The sequence below is a fragment of the Brachyistius frenatus genome, unplaced genomic scaffold (genome assembly GCF_029030835.1).
Source record: "Brachyistius frenatus isolate BFR_SWC_R1_liver_20210118 unplaced genomic scaffold, ASM2903083v1 Contig_7, whole genome shotgun sequence".
Lineage (NCBI taxonomy): Eukaryota > Metazoa > Chordata > Actinopteri > Embiotocidae > Brachyistius > Brachyistius frenatus.
The window spans coordinates 2,730,717-2,750,723 of NW_027210606.1; the positions used below are offsets into that span (position 1 = coordinate 2,730,717).

General features: G+C 40.8%; 1 protein-coding gene across 2 annotated transcripts; it reads left to right on the forward strand.

Annotated features, from left to right (window-relative positions):
- Positions 1-7,657: 7,657 nt before the first annotated feature.
- LOC138615770 (dnaJ homolog subfamily A member 3, mitochondrial-like) lies at positions 7,658-14,385 on the forward strand. Of its 2 annotated transcripts, XM_069689578.1 has the most exons (12): positions 7,658-7,883; positions 8,978-9,114; positions 9,580-9,663; positions 9,784-9,993; positions 10,184-10,336; positions 10,473-10,620; positions 10,857-10,921; positions 11,033-11,161; positions 12,273-12,388; positions 13,207-13,301; positions 13,423-13,576; positions 13,690-14,385. In XM_069689578.1, exons 1-11 carry the CDS (start codon positions 7,685-7,687, stop codon positions 13,560-13,562), a joined length of 1,476 nt encoding a protein of 491 aa, XP_069545679.1. In that variant the 5' UTR covers positions 7,658-7,684; the 3' UTR covers positions 13,563-13,576; positions 13,690-14,385. The 2 variants fall into 2 exon arrangements, with proteins under 2 accessions (XP_069545679.1, XP_069545680.1); XM_069689579.1 differs by lacking the exon at positions 13,690-14,385 and having other exon boundaries at positions 13,423-13,577.
- The last annotated feature ends 5,622 nt before the right edge of the window (positions 14,386-20,007 follow it).

A 20,007-nucleotide genomic window follows, 5' to 3' on the forward strand; every position in this document is an offset into this window, starting at 1 on the left:
CCAAACAGGACTGCAGCCGCAGAACCGCAGGGGCAGAGAAAGCTTCTGTCTCTTGACTCCACAGATTAGTGACTTAATATAACCACACAAAGACTGCCTTTCTCTCTGATGCTCCCAGCGAGTACAGAAGAGTAACCACAGTGGTTACATAATACACGTTCTTTACTATCAGTCTCAGTGAAGTGGCACCACAGCATAGTTATTTCAACTAAAAATAGTTTCATCCCAGGAAAATAAGGGTCAGCACTGACAAGAAACGAATCGAAAAACAGTCATCAACTTGTAGGCCTGACATCTTGGCCAGGCCATGGCCAACAAAGACATAATTTACTGTTGTTTCATAAACCAATTTGAACGTCTCCATCATTCACAGTAACCATACTGACAGGACAAAACGTCAAGCCAAGCCAGGAATATAAACCTCTCGACTTTTCACAGTGTGTTTCCTTTCTCATGCTTTTGTTCCTCTTGTCCTGTAATTTGATGACATGATTCAACACATGAGGTCATCACTGTTTGATTAGCATTAAATGCTGGGCTGTGGCAGCCAGATGAAGCAAAAGACAAAGTGCTGGAACAGGAAAGTGTAATCTAAGTACTCCCACGTGGGACTGGGTTTCTATTAATAAGTTATCTAATGGAGAAGGAGACCACCTACATGCTGTTGGGAGGATACAATAACTCATCCAACATTTAGGAGAAAGTGAATGTGATACGCCATCCAAAATATGTCTGGGGAAATGTCAAACAATGTTCTGGAAAATAGCACCCTTATGTATTTGAAACTTAAAAGGAATACTTGCTTGAGAAAGCAAACAAGTTTAAAGCTGCTCTTTTCAATATTTGTTATATTAAAAGTGTATCTAATGTGACAGGCCATAACGTGTAAAGCTGTTGGTCCTCTGGGATACTGTGTCAGTATCACATATTGCATGACAAGTACACACATTTATGACCAAGGTCCATTAAGGGAATCATGAGAAAAAACACAAAGACGTATTGAATCCAAGCAAGGTTGGAGGTGAGTTGTGATTGTATGGAACTAAAACAAACATATGGTGCTCAAACATATGGGCGCACACACATTTCAGTTGCTACTTTTTCTAAGGTTGTGTAACCACGACTCCTATGGTGGAAAGTTTACATGCAGTAATCAATAATGTGTGTCTCCATAGCTTTAATTTATTAAAATCAACAATTAAATCCTGCCATTTTTCAACGGTTGTTCTAGATTGCTCCTCTCAAGTTTGGTCGTCCTGTTTCAGTCACAACATGTTCCTGTAAATGTTTCACAATAAAAGCATTGTTAAGAAATGAGGTGTTTCTGTTTACTGAGATATTAGTGGACTTTTAATTTGAGTTAGATACAGGAAGTGCTGTATTTCTATGAACAAGTAATACAATAACTTTAACAAGGAAAATGGTAGTGGATCAAAAGGAGGCGTCGGGTTGACATCATGCATCAATCAGCACCTTCAATGTCAATATGACAACTGTGACCGTTCTGTTTGGTTTTATTGGATCTTTTGCACATCACACACTTAAGAAATGATTGGCTGCTCAAGCACTTAAAAAAAATTAAATTAATTGTAAGAGAAGTGTGAATATGTTATTTCCTCGCTTGGAAAAAAAAAATATTGGAGTGTTGTACTTGTAGGCTCCAGCAGCACCACACCTATGTATGTAAATTGACTTGCGTAAAATGACTTATTCTAGCTTAACCCATGATTTTTTTTCCAAAACTTGAAAATTCTAATTCTGAGGCACCTACTTTTCACATCAAGGAAAAGCAAATGAGGACTCTGACACTTTGTCTTCGAGTGAACTAATAGATCTATTACACTCTTTGGCATGATACAGGATTGAGACAAAACAGAGATAAAGAAAAGTGAATATTGGACTTATATTCAGTCATATTGCCCAAAGACCTCACGTTCCCCATTAAAATCGCCAGTACCGATGGCTTATATCTCCTCCTCTTCGCCTTCAGTTTAGCTCCAGCTCTGCAACCCCGACGTCTTCTCTGAAGTTCGCCCGGGATTTCAGGCCTCGCTCCGAGCAGCAGCACTATACTGCAGAAGTTCTCTGATGACTCTGCAGTGGTCGGGTGTATAAGAAAGACGACGGCTCCACAACCGCTGAGAGTTCTGGGAGAGGAGGTGGACATGGTGGAGGAGTACAAGTACCTGGGTGTCTGCTGGGGGAGCAGCATTGGAGCTGGCGACACCAACAGACTTAACAAACTGGTTAAGAAGGCTGGCTCCATCATTGGCTGTGAACTGGACAGTCTGGAAAAGGTGGTGGAGAGGAGGACGCTGAACAAACTATTATCCATATTGGATAATCCTGACCACCCTCTCCACCTGCTGCAGGGACAGAGGAGCACTTTCTACAAAAGACTCCTCCAGCTCTGCTGTCACAAGGACCGATGCAGGAGATCATTCCTGCCCACTGCTACCAGACTGTACAATAACTCACCTCTGGTCCAATCCATCACACAACAATAACACCATTGGTTGTCTGTTTTCTTATTTGTTTAAATCATTGCACTATTATTTAGTTAGTTTTAATTTAATTTAACTATTCTATTTAATTTTATTCTATTTTATTGAATATACTGTGCATTTTTATATTTCATATTTTTTACTGTTGTGTATTTTTTCCTGTATCTATAATGCTGCTGTAGCGAAAAAATGTGCCCTTGTGGGATTAATAAAGTATCTATCTATCTATCTATCTATCTATCTATCTATCTATCTATCTATCTATCTATCTATCTATCTATCTATCTATCTATCTATCTATCTATCTATCTATCTATCTATCTATCTATCTATCTATCTATCTATCTATCTATCTATCTATCTATCTATCTATCTATCTATCTATCTATCTATCTATCTATCTATCTATCTATCTATCTATCTATCTATCTATCTATCTATCTATCTATCTATCTATCTATCTATCTATCTATCTATCTATCTATCTATCTATCTATCTATCTATCTATCTATCTATCTATCTATCTATCTATCTATCTATCTATCTATCTATCTATCTATCTATCTATCTATCTATCTATCTATCTATCTATCTATCTATCTATCTATCTATCTATCTATCTATCTATCTATCTATCTATATTCATCAGGGGAACAGAAACTTGAGTGAAAATTCATGTTGTCAATGTTGTTCCTTGTCCACTAGACATGGAAATATTCCTTCCATGTTTGCTATGTAAATATTTTTTTAACAACTTGTTTCTCTGCCCCTGACTGATTAAAAACAAATTACAGGTTTAATTGGACTTAGACTGAACAGAATAAAATGTTAAACTGAAAAAATCTCAAGGTGAAAACAGTGCACAGAAACAAAGAAAGTGGTGGAATTTTTAAAAGTGACAAAAAGCTAAAAAAATTTTTTGCTAAAGATGCACTCACATATTTTGCATTTTGCATTCTCTGTTTTGATGGAAAGGACACAGTCATTATTGGCTCTATTGGAGTAGACACATAAACACTGAAGGAGAGATACTGTGAGACCATTCAGTAATTCAGTAGCACCGTCTGTAACCATAACAGTCGCATCATCTCCATAACAGAGAGGAGTGCGGAGTGTCATGCTGGATATAGTTTGACTTCTGTTCGCTCTCTTACTCTCTTGCTGTTGATGTTCTGTGTGCTCTGCCCTTGAGCTAGATCAGCAGCTGTGTGTTTCTGAAAGATGAACATGCGAGGTTCAGTTTCCGCTGCCTGTGAGATCACTTTACTGTCTGGACACATACACACCCATGAGTAGCGAAAGAAAAAAGATAACATGTTCTCACTTAATGTGGCTCTCTGATGTGACATGAAATGTCACAGTAGCTGTGGGGGACAGGGTGAGACTCACAGGGGGCAAATCTCATGCAACATGCAGGTAAGGTAAATGTCGCAGTGTATATTTTTGGAACCAAAGGATATTTAAATTGTATGCGCATTTAAAATGACACCAGTACCAGACAACCCAATAAACACTGGCCTTTATAAACCGACCGGCACAAGAGGAATGACAGATTCCTTTAAAACGTTTGTTTTACCGTTTGTTCTTGTTATCAGATGCTGCAGCACAGGACGACGATCTGACTCAATCTGATTGGGAGCCCGACAATACTACATCCCGTCCACCGATAGCCGTAACCTGACTGCACTAAATGTCCATCAATCAAACAGACACGCCCCCAAAAACATGACTTTTTGAGGCAATTTTTTTTATTAATGACGGGATTATTTTTAGATGGACCGCCAGAAAACTAACAAGGAACGACTTCAGTAAAAGACACCATTATAACTTGGTTGACTTCTTATTTCAATAAACAATTTGAATGGGAGTCTGTGGAGCCTCATGCTTTTTGGAGCTAACCCCTAGCGGCCCTTAGGGGTATTTTCAGTTTGAGGCACTTCCACACTGGCTTCATATTTTAGACCTGGAAATTGCATCCACTTTTATATACAGTTTATGATATTGACCTAAACCATGATCTTTTTCTGGACCTAACCAAGTAGTTTTGGTGCTAAATCTCAAGGCACCATACTTTTAACTGCAAAATGAGGCAAAATGCATCTTCTAGTTGAATAACAGGTGTATTACACGCTTGGATATCAGGCTGACGCTTCACAAGCTAAATTGTACATCTAATTACTGATCAAATGATGCTGATGTGTAAACCCTGTTTTTAAGCCTGAAATGCGAAGGGAACTACAGCATCGTACAAACCCAACCCGGCCCATAACACCAGTACCGACAGCAACATGTGCAGTGAAGAAGTGTAATATAACAGCAATCCAGATGTGATCAGCCCAGTTGACACTGATTTTCACTTGTCGCTGCAGAAGAAATGTAAATTTTTTTTTTTTATGTTGCTCCAGATCTGGGCCAGTCCTGTTGTCTTGCTCCGGGTGTCTGTGTTTTGGCCCACGGTATGAAGTCGTCGTGCCGGTGTCTGACAGCGGGGCTGATATATGGAGCTCCATTATCATCGTTCATAACCTCAACACACTATAATTACAACCACAGGCTTGCAACGAGCACGGCTGCTTTGAACCTTTATGACAACACCGTGGGTTTTTAGCCTGCGTGTGTAAAGGTGCAGGGTGAAGAGCATAAGCAGTTGAGTCAAGATTGACACTCCTGCCCCACCTCCTGCTGACTGGCTGACTTGACCTCAGACCCTCCACCTCCATTGCTGGAGAGATTAAAAAGCAGAGAATTACCACAGCAATGGCTCAAACTGTTCAACGATTCAAATCCCCCAAAAGATGGGAGCATACGAGTTTGGAGGGCCAACATTCACATGCACATACCAACTATTCACGTCAATATGGAAGTTGGAGCATCTTTACGGCGATAGGGATCATCGCTCAGAGTCATATTTACATTACTGAGTGGCAAATGTCAGCCTCCTCCGGTATTACATTCCACACAGACGCACACAGCTGGGATGCTGTTTTGCAAGTTGCCTTGGAGACGGCGGGGAATGAGAGAGAGAGGGATGCCGATGAAGAGGGAAAGAAAATATTGAAAGGGAGCGCAAACTTCTCTTTCATCAGGTCACACACACACACTGACATCCATTCAACATGTTCGCCTGGTGAAATCCCCGACATCACTCCAGATCTGAAACTCTTGATCCTTCGCCTCCGCTTTTGCCTGTCATATCATCTTCCTGCCACATCAACAGACAGTCTCTCTTTACTTGGCGTTAAGTAAATAAGGGAGACATAGTGATGAGTATGACTATAACTCAAATGCATTAAACCCAATAACCTTGACACTGTGAGAGGGTCCAAGATTTATGGCCTTCTCCATTGCTGGAATCTACTATGAAGTATGTTTTAGCTTGTAATACACTTTGTAAAGACATTTATTGTATTGTCTTTGTCCCCAGGAGTCTCTGTTGGTGATTTGTTTCACTGCTGCTCTGAAGGAGATCTGTTGAGCCTTAACATTCTGCAGAACTGTTTCCTGCTTTATCTTACGTTGCTTTACTTGATGCTTAGCTTCTCAAATAAACATCACAGAACCGTGATTGATGGCTTCGATTCAGGAAGACACTTTTATAACAGCATTAAATGTTCACACATAAATGACCTTACTCGTCCATCTTTTCAATATGCATTTAAATGTGGGACACCAAAGACACATTTTTATTGGAGTTTATTTTATGAAAACTGTTTTTCTTATTACAATAATTTTGTCTTGGTGAAAAAAAAATATTTAGAGTTTTAAAAGATACACATGCTGCACTCTCTATATATTGTAGGAGGGTTGGAGAAGGTGGAAGATACTTTCCAAAAAAACTTAATATATTTTGTATAAATTACAAAACAACAGTAGTACGTAGAAACATAATTTCACATCACTGTAGCTGATCATTCCCAAACCTGAATTTGCAATACAGACCTGCAGAGAGTGTTTAGACCGAATGTGTAAGAGGTAACGTTCTCAGCCATTTTATTAATTTAATTGAATGAAGGGTAAAAACATGCATGACCCAGTCTTGACATCAATGAAGAGGAACATTGTTCGCACCCCACCACCCTTTCAGTGACCTCTGCACCCTTACCCCAGGACACAACATTCAATTTTCCATCACAGCTTTGAGACTTTTATGGAGTCTGACTGCTGATGTGTCAGGGAAACAACTGGAATATGTTATTTTTGTTGCATTATTCTATCATCATCCATTAGCACTATGGAATCACTTTCTGAACGATGAAATAAACTGCACTAAATGGTTGGAGAACCGTGTCTGTCAAGCTCAGGGATGCCATCTACTGTCTCTGAATGCACACAAAAATAACTTTCTTTACGACAGCAATACAACTGTATTTAACTCATACTGTACTTAACCAATGATATTAAGATAAAAAAAAAATGTCTTAAAGTTCATCTCAAAGCACATATACCTCACAGGTATGTCTGCAATTTATGTCTGCGTCTACTTCATAGTGAGACACAAACACACATAGTTTGTATTAAATTAAAAGGATATACCCAACACAGTGCTGTTGATGACCTTTGTTGTCCGTATTGAGGTGCCAAAGAGATTTTTACTTTTCTCTCAAGAGCACAATATGTTAATTCTTATTTGGTTAATCTCGCACCAGAGTAATATCTGTGGTATACTTCCTCTAGACTTACATATTGTTAGAAAAATGTACTTGTTTATTAGTGGACCCAACAAGACAGTATTATATAGGCTATTTTTGATTTGTTACTAATGATGCATTACAACAGACAGTAGCATTTGATTGTTATAGAACATATTTTGTTACATATAATGTGTATGTTTATTGTTAGGGCAGGACAATTTACTTACTTGTTAGTCACCAGATTTTGGTGACATCATGTATCTTCCAACATAACTCCACAACTTTACTTCTCCACCAAAGTAATTGAAAACGGAAATGTTTTCGTACAAGTAAACTAATGTAGATACACACATATACATATACGTACATTGCAAATTGAAATCGTACATGTACAACAGTAAATATGAAAAAGTACATTTTGACCACTGATGCACTTTTACAAAAAAATGTAATCTTCTTATTTTGAATTTTTTTTGTGTCAATTTCCGTTTCCACCCGCACATGCGCAGACCGCCACACGACCCGCCGACACCGGTAGTGACGCAGAAATGGCGTCCCCGGCAGCCCGGCTGACTACACGCTGGCTAACAGCATCAGTTTCTTCTGCACGTCGTAGCAGCTGTTTTCTTCTTGTCCCCGCCAGACATGGAGGAGGTTGTCAACCGACGAGCCCACCGACACACCGGGGAGGGATCGCGGTTAGCCGGAGCTCCTGGACACGCGGGGTGACATTGAGAGGACCGACCGGTGAGATCAGTCAGCTCCACATTTTGCAGACTCTTACATCAGCTGGTTTGTGAAGCGTCGACAGCGTTGGTTTAAATGTCCGTCTGTCCACTGTCAGAGTTGAACTTATCCTGACTCTTGGGAGATCCTGCTCCATGTCCAGGTTCACACGTCGGCGCTTCAAATCTCAACACGAACCACGTCTCAAAGATGCTCTACCGATTCAGATCTGGGGGGCATCCGCCGAGCTCAATGTCATGACCGTGAAACCAGCTGGAGGTGATTGCTGGAAGAAGACGGCACAAGATGGTCTTCTGTGTGCAATAAAGGGATGCGAGAGTACTCAAGACAGGCTTGCAGCCTTCAAATCCACGATTGGTTGGTATCGAAGGGACCAAAGTGAGTCGTGAAAACGTTTTTCTCATCGTTACACCGCCAGCAGCCCCGAGGCAGCTCGCATCAAATCCAGATCCCACATCTGCAGCTTCAGCAGAAGTTGAGCTCCATCAGACCAGGCCACGTTTCTCCAGTCTTCAGTCGTCCAGGTTTGCTGAGCTCACCGTCGTCTCCGATGTCCGCCCTGGACCGACAGGAGTGGGACCCCGGGGGTGGTTTCCTGCTGCCGTCTGCCCGAAGGATCAACTTCTGCAGCCTCAGTTGCTTTTGTGTTCGGCAAACTTGTAAAAAGTTCTCCTCTGACCTCCATCGTCAGCACTCGAGGAAACTCTGCAGACTGTTTTGGTGAAACTCCCCAGAGATCCGCAGCTCCAGAAACACTCGTCACACTTGCCAGATTGATTGTCTGTTGATCCACTATGAAAGATAGAGTAGCATTTGAGGTTTGGTAAATGAGTTGAGTTCTTTTAGTTTGCTGTAAATGCACCTCGGTGAAGCCATGCTGGATATTCAGTGTGATACATCTCCTCCGTGCAAAACTCTTCTTTTTGGGTACTAATAGCAGTTAATATCTGCAGGGTTGTCAAAGAGAAGTACACTTATGATCTTGAGGTTTCTGTAACTTGCTGACACACTTCATAATTCACTGTATGTCCTGATACATGGATGTCCCCCTCTTGACTAATTGTCTTTTTTTTGTATATCCTCTTTCTCTCCAGGGGTGAGATGTCCTCATGGCATCGCCTGCCACTCTTTCCACTCCAGCAGCAGACTGACGAACAAGCAGGACTTCTATGAAGTCTTGGGCGTCTCTCGCACTGCCTCGCAGAAGGACATCAAGAAGTCTTACTACCAGGTCTCTGACACACTTTGTTCTATTGACACACAATTGTATCGTTCATGATAACATCTCTATCTTTTCTAAAATGGTACGATATAGTGATTGTGTTAGTTTTTACTGGATATTTGAACACAAATTGTTACCTTTATGCTGACGTATGAAACTGTAATTTGGTTGCAGTCGTATGTTCTTGAAGTTAATGACAAAATACTTTTTAGTATTTTGTCATGTATCATCAAGAATATTGCAGAACTTTCCTGAAATATCTTGATATTATTTTAGGCCTTTTTCGCAGTATGAAAAGTGACAATAAGTGTGTCAAATGTTTGGTATTAAAACACGAGAGGTTAAAATATCTACAGGTTTGAGGTCAAATACCGTGAATATAGGAACACTTGATTTTATTTATGACACTTTTGGAGTTGCATTTGAATCTAATGTTTTCTCTTTTTGCATTCTCATCTTTTTGTCTGTCTCCAGTTGGCAAAGAAGTACCATCCCGACACCAACCCAGACGACCCAGAGGCCAAAGAGAAGTTTGCCAAGCTGGCTGAAGCCTACGAGGTACCAAGTGAATGCAGTTATGTCGCGCTGCAGGAGAATGATGCCTCAGATGATGTTGTTCGGACCTGTATGTGTAATGAACTCTTTTCTCTGCTGTTTTTTTTTTTTGTGTGTGTGGAGGTGCTGAGTGACGAGGTGAAGAGGAAGCAATATGACGCGTATGGAGCAGCAGGCTTTGACCCGAACCGAGCTGGAGCTGGCCAGCAGGAGTACTACCGGGCCGGGGGGAGCAACATCGACCCTGAGGAGCTCTTCAGGAAGATCTTTGGAGAGTTTTCAGGAGGCATGGGCTTCGGAGACATCCACAGCATGTTTAACCAGAAGCCAGAGGTGTGCAGCCAATCCCAACACTGTAGCATCAACATGTTTTGAATTGTAACCATACACCATTATTTGAAACTTATTTAGAAGTTTTTATTGTTATTGTTTTTAAAGAACTAGTTGAAAATACGGCAGATCACTGAGATATGAATACTAATTTCAGTGGTCTGTACTGAATAAGTTTCCCGTCTTTCCACAGTTTGTGATGGAACTTAAGTTTTCCGAGGCAGCAAAGGGAGTGAATAAGGAGCTGAGTGTGAACATTGACGACAACTGCCCAAGGTGTGATGGAAAGGGCAACGAGCCGGGCACCAGGGTGTCTCAGTGTCGGTACTGCAACGGCACGGGCGTGGTGAGTTTCAGACACCTGGCAGCAGCATAATTAGCATCATAATTTAACTTGTGGAGCATCTTCAGGCTCCTTTTATACCTTCAGACGTTCTCTCAGGACTGAGTCTGTGCATCGTTGTCTGTGTCGCCCCCTGCAGGAGTCGGTCAACACGGGTCCTTTCATGATGCGGACCACGTGTAGGCGTTGTGGTGGCAAAGGATCAATCATAAACACACACTGCGCTCTGTGCCGAGGCTCCGGCCAGACCAAGAAGAGGCAGACGGTCTCTGTGCCTGTACCTGCTGGTGGGTCTTCGTCCTCACAAGTGGAAGAGACAAATTCACAGTCTGTGTTAATGCAGGAATGAACTCCAGTGTGTGTAGCTGCTGCTGCTGAATGAATGATCCTGAGGAATTGCCAGCATATTTTATTTTGTGCCAGATTGTCGATGTGTGTAAATGTGCTTTGACTGCTGTTGGCTCTGATTTTGAACATATGCATGACAATTACTTATGTTCTGTGCTTTTTTTTTTTCTCCCAGGTGTGGAAGATGGTCAGACAGTGCGCATGGCAGTCGGGACAAGAGAAATCCTCATTACATTCAGGGTAAGTTTTGTTTTCAAAGCAATTAAAGAGTTATTTAATTCTAGCCATGTACTGGTATGATGTTGAAGTTGGATGTTGACTGGTTTGATGTGTTGTGTTTGACATGTGCAGGTCCAGAGGAGCCCGGTGTTCAGACGTAGTGGAGCAGACATCCACTCTGACGTGCTCATCTCCATCGCTCAGGCCATCCTGGGAGGCTCAGCCACAGCACAGGGCCTCCATGAAACCATCAATATAGTGGTGAGTCAGTGGCACGGCTGGACCTCCTTGGCAGTCATCTTAGAAATGATCCCACATGCTCTCCATTAGAATACCAAAACACACATATATATATATTTGTAGATACTATCAGATATAATCTGTCATGTTCAAGTGAAATTTCTTTTGATTTTTGTTTTAATTGTAATATTGATTGGGTTCCATCTAAAATGCGTAGGGTGCGATCCTCCACCCAGCGCACAGCAGCAATACGTGCAATGCAAGTGTCTCTGTTCGATTCAGACAGCTTCAGGTGTGAGTTTCCCATCCAGCATCCATGTTGTTTACATTGCAAATGTCCTGTCTTGAGCACCCACGGGTGTGTTGGTCTTAACATGGGGTGTGTTCAGGCACATTGTTGGTGCATCTTGAGGCAACTGAAAGTGACTGACCAACAAAAACTGTGTCTGAAGTGAATGCTGCAGTACTTTACTGCTGTTTTTATGGAACGTTATGTAGATTGTAAATGCACCTGCGTGCTTGTTACGTACACAGGGACATACAGCTGAGCACAAACAGGCAACAGATTCGATATAATAAGATTGCAGTGGAAGGTTATTGATATGAACATCAATCTGCTCAGTCAGCGCACAAGTTGAACTGTTTCCTCTGCAGAGGATTTCTTTTCTTTTAATACTTGGAAGATGTGTCATTAGAACAGTAATACAAGGTGCACATGGACCTGGCTCCTAAAGGGAATGGAAGATGACTCTCTGATCGGTTTATTTTATATTACGCCCATAACACACCTATATTGGAGATAAAGTTTGATCTGAATTTCAGGAGCAGGACCACTCCTCAACCACTCCCCCCACTTCCGGCCACACTCCTATAAATATCCACCCACTCTAAACCTCGGCCTGTTCGCGTTTTCTGCATTCGGAACCAGACGCCACGCAGGAAAAAAACAAGAAAACGATCTTACCTTGGACCGAACATGGATCTGCTGTTCCTCAGCCCGTCCATTTTGCCGCTGTGTAAAGACGAGTTCCTGATATCATGTAGTATTCGGGGTGTATCTATCAGATGCTTCTAAGTGTACAAATACATTTCCGGTAATCTCTGTCTCAAAATGTCTCCTCTGTGTTGTCAGATTCCACCGAGCTGCCCGACCGATCAGGTGATCCGGCTGCAGGGGAAAGGCATCCGCAGGATGAACAGCTACAGCTACGGCGATCATTACGTCCACATCAAGATCAGAGTGCCCAAGTAAGACTCGCACACGCACGTCTTCTGAGGCCGCATCCACGTGGAAAATAACAACCTGCGCTATGTTAAGGCCTCCACGCTACTGCGGCGGAAACCTATGAAAGCGCTGCTGACCCTGTTTGAGTCTGGCAGAAATGGAAACCTTCTGACTCATGTTAGCTCCCTGATCGGTTCTCAACCGTCGTGACGCATCCTTTTCTGATTCATCACTCCTCTGACACATTGTGGTTAAATAAGCTTCGATAACAAAGTACGAATAGTTGCTGACCTTGTTGTCTGTTGTCCATTTTAAATCTCTCCTGCCTACATGTGCCGGAGGCAGGCTAATATTTAAGCAGTTTGTCACAACACTTGTGGCGTTTTAAAATGAAACTGTGCTACACTACTGAAGCCTCCATTCTTATAACTGTGATTGTTTTGGCAGCTCTTGTTCGTTTGTAATGGCAGTGACATGTTGCTCAAACTCAGTTCTTTTTCTTTTTAAATTTTGCAATCATTTTTATAATTGCTAGAATTTGTTGTTCACTGAAAAGCACAGTTCAGACCCACAAGTCTTAGTATCATTTTTATTGTAGAACATGAATTTTTCATGTATATTTTTGGAAATACATTACAAACAATGTGTATGAAATTACCTTGAAAAGATTGTTTTAATTTCCAATCATGATGCAGCCTCAAAAAGACCAGCATTTTACTTTATTGGCAGTGCAGGGCACAGACAGGAAAAAATACTGATCTCATTTATTCAGTTTTATGAATTAGTAATAATGGCATGACTCGGTTTATGTGTCGCTGACTGTGGTCTGTTTTTCTTGCAGGAAGTTGACTCGACGGCAGCGCTCTCTGCTGCTGAGTTATGCAGAGGACGAGACGGATGTCCCGGGGACCGTCAACGGTGTCAGTCCTTCTTCAGGTCAGGACGAACGTTCAACTCAAAACATCACTCCACACTAATGTACAGCAGACACACAAGTTGTAGACACAGATGGTCAGTCTCTCCACACTCACTTGACGAGGTGCATGTTTTTGCCCAGGAGGGGGCAGCAGCGCTTCAGGCTCTGGTACGAAGGCGAGCAGCTCAGAGGAGGGACAGGACAAGCAGCAGCAGCAGCAGAAGAAGGAGGAGGAGGAGGAGGGAGGCTTCTTTTCCAAACTAAAGAACATGTTTAGCTGACACTCAAACTGCAGGTTAGACTTTTACACATCTCACTCCTCATAGACAGATATTTATTGGAACTTAAGTTTATTTTGATGAACATAAATGTATAATCTGCCGGGTGGCTTCTAACCTACATTTGCAGGCAAAAAACCAGGACTGTAAAAGAAGAGATGAAATCCACTGACTGGACCGCCGTGCTGTCGCACATTGGTGACGCTGCGGTTGGCAAACAGGCCGTGCAGACGACGGGTCAACCTTCACACACCGACCCATCACCACGGGCGGTGCACGGCCGTGAGACTCGAGATCTGCTTGAAAGGAAACGAGATGGCAACTGCTGCGTAGTGTCGGCTTCCAGCTCTCCTCCCTGCTTACTGTGTTTTTTAAACTGAAGCTGTAATCCACAGACATGAACTCTTTATCGCTTTATATGAGCCTTTAAAATGGCAGATAGACATTTAGCCGGGCTGAGAGAGTAAAGCAGAATGGATGAGAACAATTTGAATGGACTGTAGGGTGCTAATAATAGTGTGACCGTTTTATTGTTTTATTCGCGACACTTTTTTTGTGGGTCCCGCATTTTTTTTTATTATTTCCTTAAAAAAAAAAAAAAAAAACTGGCTCATAAATGTAAATCATTGTGGAAGTTTCTGAAAAGAACTTTGTTATTTGGTAATAATCACATTGATAAGTATTGAAACATTTTCAATTATTTGACATTTAAAGTAAGTCAGTCCACTGTGGGCCAGCATGTAAAACTGGGAGATGTTTGACAACATTCAATTCACCCAATGTAAAGAGTAAAATTGTTCATAAAATAAAACAACATTTATTTGGGTTAAAAAAAAAAATGTTTTCTTTCTTTCTGAAAATGTACTATTTATAAACTGTAAAATTGGCTAACTTTTTTAAAAATAATTTGCTGATGTTTTCTGATAATTTGGATTATTAATGGGTTATTTATATGTCTTGTTTCTGAACATCGTCTCTATATTGGTTATAATTGGCATCAAATTATATATTTCTTACTTGGGAATAATTAGGACATTACAAGTCCTTTAAAACAAAAGCATTTTTTTATTTTTATTTGTTAAATTCTCTTTATTGTGATTGCCTCTTAAAAAGATAAGAATACACTAAAGAATCATTTTTTGAAGCCAGGTTTTAACATTACAGTTGTAATACTAAAAAAACAGCAATAGATGGCGATGTTGAATCAGTAAAGTATTTGCCTGTTTAATCACACCAACACTGGGCAAGCTGGACCTCCGAGTGCTTGATGTGTGGAGCTTCTCACTTCACCCTCCTGCGTCTGAACAGAAGCTTTTATGCAGGTCGTCGGGAACACTGGCTTCAGATCGGGGTTTTCCAACTCTGCTTCACAGACAGGACTTGTGGTTCCTCTCAGGAGAAAGTAAATATATAATATGAAGACAGAGAGCGTTACAGAACAGGCTGTGGCTGTCTTCAACATCTGTCCGTAATATATCTTCCACACTATAACACATTATAAATGCTAACAAAGCTCGCTGTAGATCACCGCAATTGTCAATGTAATGTTGCACAAACAACTTTCCTCTAATGAGCATTTATCTGGACATATTATTTCAGCAGCGTTATTAAAGCTTTCTTCTGTTGGGTGGAGGGACTCTAAAGCAAGTTGTCAATTCCCATAATTCCCCATAATCTGATTTCTAGAGGGTACAATTGTATATATATATATATATTTTTTAAATAAATGCCTTTAGAGTTTGTCACAAAATTTCTGCCGTATATTCAATCATTTAAATGAGTCGTGACATTTTGATACAAAAGCAATCGAGTCAAAGCTGAGATAATGTCAATATTTAAATTTGTATGTATAAACTGTATATCAAATATTTTACAAGATACTGGAGAAATAAGATGTTTGTAGGCACTCACTTACTTTTTTCACATTTATCTATTTCCTTCATATAAACAGATGATGTTTAAAAGAAAACGTTTCTTCCTTTTACAAACATGTAAATACCAAACTAGAATATGATATGGACACGACTCCCTGGTGAGTAAGCAGTAAGACATTACGGAGTACACAAAAATCCCTAAATTTGTATTTACAAGCTGGTATTCAGTGTTACTCGGCAGATAAGATCATACTTGACTTTGTCCTCCACTGATCCAGAGACGCTTCTCTTTTCTAATCGGCATCTTATTGTCCAAAGGGTGTCAAAAGCCTAAAGTAGGAAGTGGAGGGCAGGAGCCACGTGGTAGCTAAAAAAAGATAAACCTTGATAAATATAGCTTTTTTTTTTAAAACAAATTTGAGTCATGATGACATCACATCAGGAAGTGGGTTGAAAGTTCAGGAAAGGCTGCCTGAGTTTCCTCCTTTCCTTTCACAGAGCTTTAGGTTTCATAACTTACCACCCAGTAGTTATGATGTCATTATAAGTGTAACTCACTTATAATATGTTCACTAATTACAGTAGGGTGTGCCACAATGAATGGGTTCTTGCATATTTCATCTTCCTCATCATTACATGTTGTAGCTCTACTCTGTCCATTATCCCTTTGTGCTCTGTGGTGATCATGTTTCTAGACAAACAATGCAGCTCGGGCTCTCTTATATGCAGAAATGACCGTTAAATAAGCTCATAAAAACAAAAAGATCATGAGAAAACTCTTCACTCTAAACGTTGGTGAGACCTAAACATTGGGCAGATATCACATCCTGCTACTGTTCCCTGAAACCCTGAAAAATTGAAGCCATAATTGAATTCAAATTTAACGTGTCATTGATGGATTTGAATGGTTGTGTGTCTGGCAAACAGATGTGCAGTTATTTAAAGTTCTTAATTTTACAATTTGAATAAGTTCACGATGCACACCAAATGACTGACACTTGCCTCTGCAGGTTAGCATGCTAAACCCCCTGTGCTCCCGCTGTTAAGTTCGCCTCAGCCCGTTAAGCTACGTAATGCAAAAAGAAGCAGTGCAGCGTGTCATCTTGTCATAACACAGGTTGGCAGTGGGTCACAGTCGTGATTCACCAAATCTAAATCGTTTTGGTAATTTATAATTCAACTCAAGCATGCATCTTATGTTCACGCACACTTCCAGTTAGTTATTCATATTTTTGGTTGAGGCTGCATTTTGAAAGAAACACTCTACCACCTTTTTTTTAGTTTGTTTGTTTGGACTTCTTTTGAATTAATACAGATTCAACTTCCTGTATCTGCTTCAACTTAAAAGCTCTCTATATGGTTTCAAAGTACAGAAACCTTCTAAAAGGCTTTTATTCTGAAACATTTGTAAGAATTTGTTGTGACTGTAAGATTTGTATGTTTCCCATGTTTACCTATATTTTTTTTTACGATGTAGCTGTTATTTAACGGAATACATGTTCATCTGAGGGAATAAATAACATTTGATCTTTTTGGGCTTTCAAAACTGACATGTCGAGCTCAAAGGAAGTTCCTGAAAGGCTGACAGTTAGTAGGTACAAGCCTTTCACCCTACAGCTTGGTATTCACAGCTATATATTATGTTAAATGTTGAATGTGAACAACAGACAACAAAGACCTTTACAACACGATTAAGTGACAGGTTTTTTTTTGTTTTTTTTCTCAGACAGACTTCACTAAAGTCAATTAAAGGGAATTCAATGTTGTACAACCTAAAGACATTATTTGACCTTGTGTGGCCATAAATGCCTAAAGCTATACAGACCCGCAGCTATACAAACACATAAAAGCTCCCATCTGCCAATCATGTGTGATTGACATGTGGTTGCTGGGAGTAACTGGGAAAAGTAAGAAGGCATCATGGGGAGTCCTAATTGACTTTTCCTTTTAGCATTACACTACAAACAGCCTCACATCTTCTCACGGGGAGATAGAAAAAGGTCAAAAGCAGAGTGTGGCAGGTAATTGGAGTTGTGGGGTCCCCTTGTGCAACTATTGCAGGCTGATGGATAATTATATTTAGAGCAGAAGAATGCTGTCTGTGTGAGCAAAAAGACGGTGATTGAGTGCAACATTATAGCTGCCTCTTTGTGACAGGAAGCCCTGCCTGCATTAGAGAGCACACATGTATGGGAGTTTATCACCCAGCTGGTGACCGTGTGAGAGATTTAGGACCCTCCATGCCTGGAAGCAACCCATCCTAAGCCTGGTTTACCAGGATTATTCTGCTCTGTCCACTGGGAACTGGCTTTTGTTTTATGTGGAGAGCACTAAGTCTGGGATTTGTCTGCTTTGTTCCCAGTGGGTTCACTGGGTCTGATGGAGGACACTTGAGTGTTATAGATGGGGCCAAGGTTCCTCGTCCCTGGAAGCGAGCAGGGCAGAGGGTGAGACCTGGATGGTGAATAATCCATTTAACAAGACAACAAAGACCTTTACAACACGATTAAGTGACAGGTTGTTTTGTTTTCTCAGACGGACTTCACTGAAGTCAATTAAAGGGAATTCAATGTTGTACAGAACGATCCATTTAACAAGAGAAAAACTAAAACAGGAATTTCTATCTGGATGTGGATTTACAAATCACGATGACTTTATCTCTTATAGCGGCTCTGCTGATAGCTCGTACATTAGAAATGCAGTTGGTGTCATTATGCTTTTAGCAAAACGCTTTTGTAACTTTTTAAAACTGAAGTAAAAACAAAGTGTTTGGCCAGGTGTGCAGAGGTTAGCGGGATCTAAACATGTTTCTTAAGCTTTCTATTTTTTTTTATTCTTAACACGAGAGCTTTCAGGATCATTACATTTTAGTTGATGATTGTTATACAAATAATTGCAATTAAAGATGTATTTTTTATTTTTATTTTATTTTTTATTGCCACCTTTTAGCTGCAAATCTGAACAATAACCTCCTTCAAGTTCAGTGTTTCCCCTAAATGCCTTTAACATGTGTGAGGTGATAAAAGTTCATTCTGGTTAAACGGACGGTTAAGAATGAAGAACTGGGAGAATGAATGACAGCCAGCGAACATCAAGTACATGTAAACCAGAGGTGTCCAAATTATTTTCTATGAAGTGACAAAAATTGATCTGGATGGAGGACTGCAGGCCATACAGTACATTTTTTGTGACATTACATTTCATTGATACTTCATATTTTGCAAAAAAAAATTACATTCTAAATGCAAGATATAATTTCAGAATAATTAAAACACTCTTTAATAAAAACATTTAAATCAAATTATTTTTTATTTTGCAGAAATTTCTTGCCAATTTTTTTCTAAAAACATTTTCTTGGCAGTTTGACTCCCTCAATCTCTCATCTTGACTGTCAGCCTCAAGTCACTGACGTAGGACAACAGCATGAGCACTAGCAGGAGAGGGAGAATTGTATACGTGTTGAAGTATCCTCCTGTTTCCAAGCTTCATGCTTAACTAAACTAACTTGCTGTTTGCTAATACAGATTGTAGCGTTTGATAATGTTCTGTACTTTTGATGATTGTGTCTTTTTAAGCCTTTTGCTATATATTTCTGCCCAGATTTTATGCTTTGGTGTGCTAACGTGAGTCTCTGTTGCACCATCCAGGCACACAACACACATGGCTGGCTGCGGAGCAACATGCACACAGCTGGGAGGCATCACTGTAATGCACACAGACACTTCATCACGATGGATACTTCCTTACGTGGAGCTGGAACCTGGTTCTACTCACCTACCGCCCTCGAGGCCTCGCTGCCATCCTCCTGCCACATTCAGGTCTGACCTTTACCTCCTTATTTCATGCAATTTCTCTCAATAAAAGTGTCAAACAAAAGGTTTGAGATCTGGTTTATGACACAAGTCATCTGTGTGCTTTGGGTCTGCAGAAGTGAAGGGAAGAGTGAATAATCCAAATCAGACTAGTCAGTGACTCATTCTGTGATCACAGCCTCCAAATTCACTTTTTTTTTTTTTTTAAACCAGCGGATATTGGCATCTAGAGACTGGAGGCCATAATCACAGGGGATAGCTCTGCACCCAACAATGGGCCAACTCAGATATTTCATCGCTGACCCAGTGACCATCATTGTGTGTGAGTGCGCATGCGTGTGTGTGTGTGTGTGTGTGTGTGTGTGTGTGTGTGTGTGTGTGTGTGTGTGTGTGTGTGTGTGTGTGTGTGTGTGTGTGTGTGTGTGTGTGTGTGTGTGTGTGTGTGGCTAAAGGGTAACATTGGTTCCAGTCTGTTTCCCATTTCCCCTCAATCAGAGGAACCTCTCATCCAATTTCTCCCTCCCCTTCCTTCCACCCCTATCCACAGCTAATTAGGGTTCCAGATCACTACCACATGCATGTGGGCTGACACTGCTGTGTGTGTGTGTGTGTGTGTGTGTGTGTGTGTGTGTGTGTGTGTGTGTGTGTGTGTGTGTGTGTGTGTGTGTGTGTGTGTGTGTGTGTGTGTACGCACGCATGCATATTTATGTCCATCTCAAGGGGTCAAGGAGACGTTCCTTACCTCTCCACCTATTAAAAGGC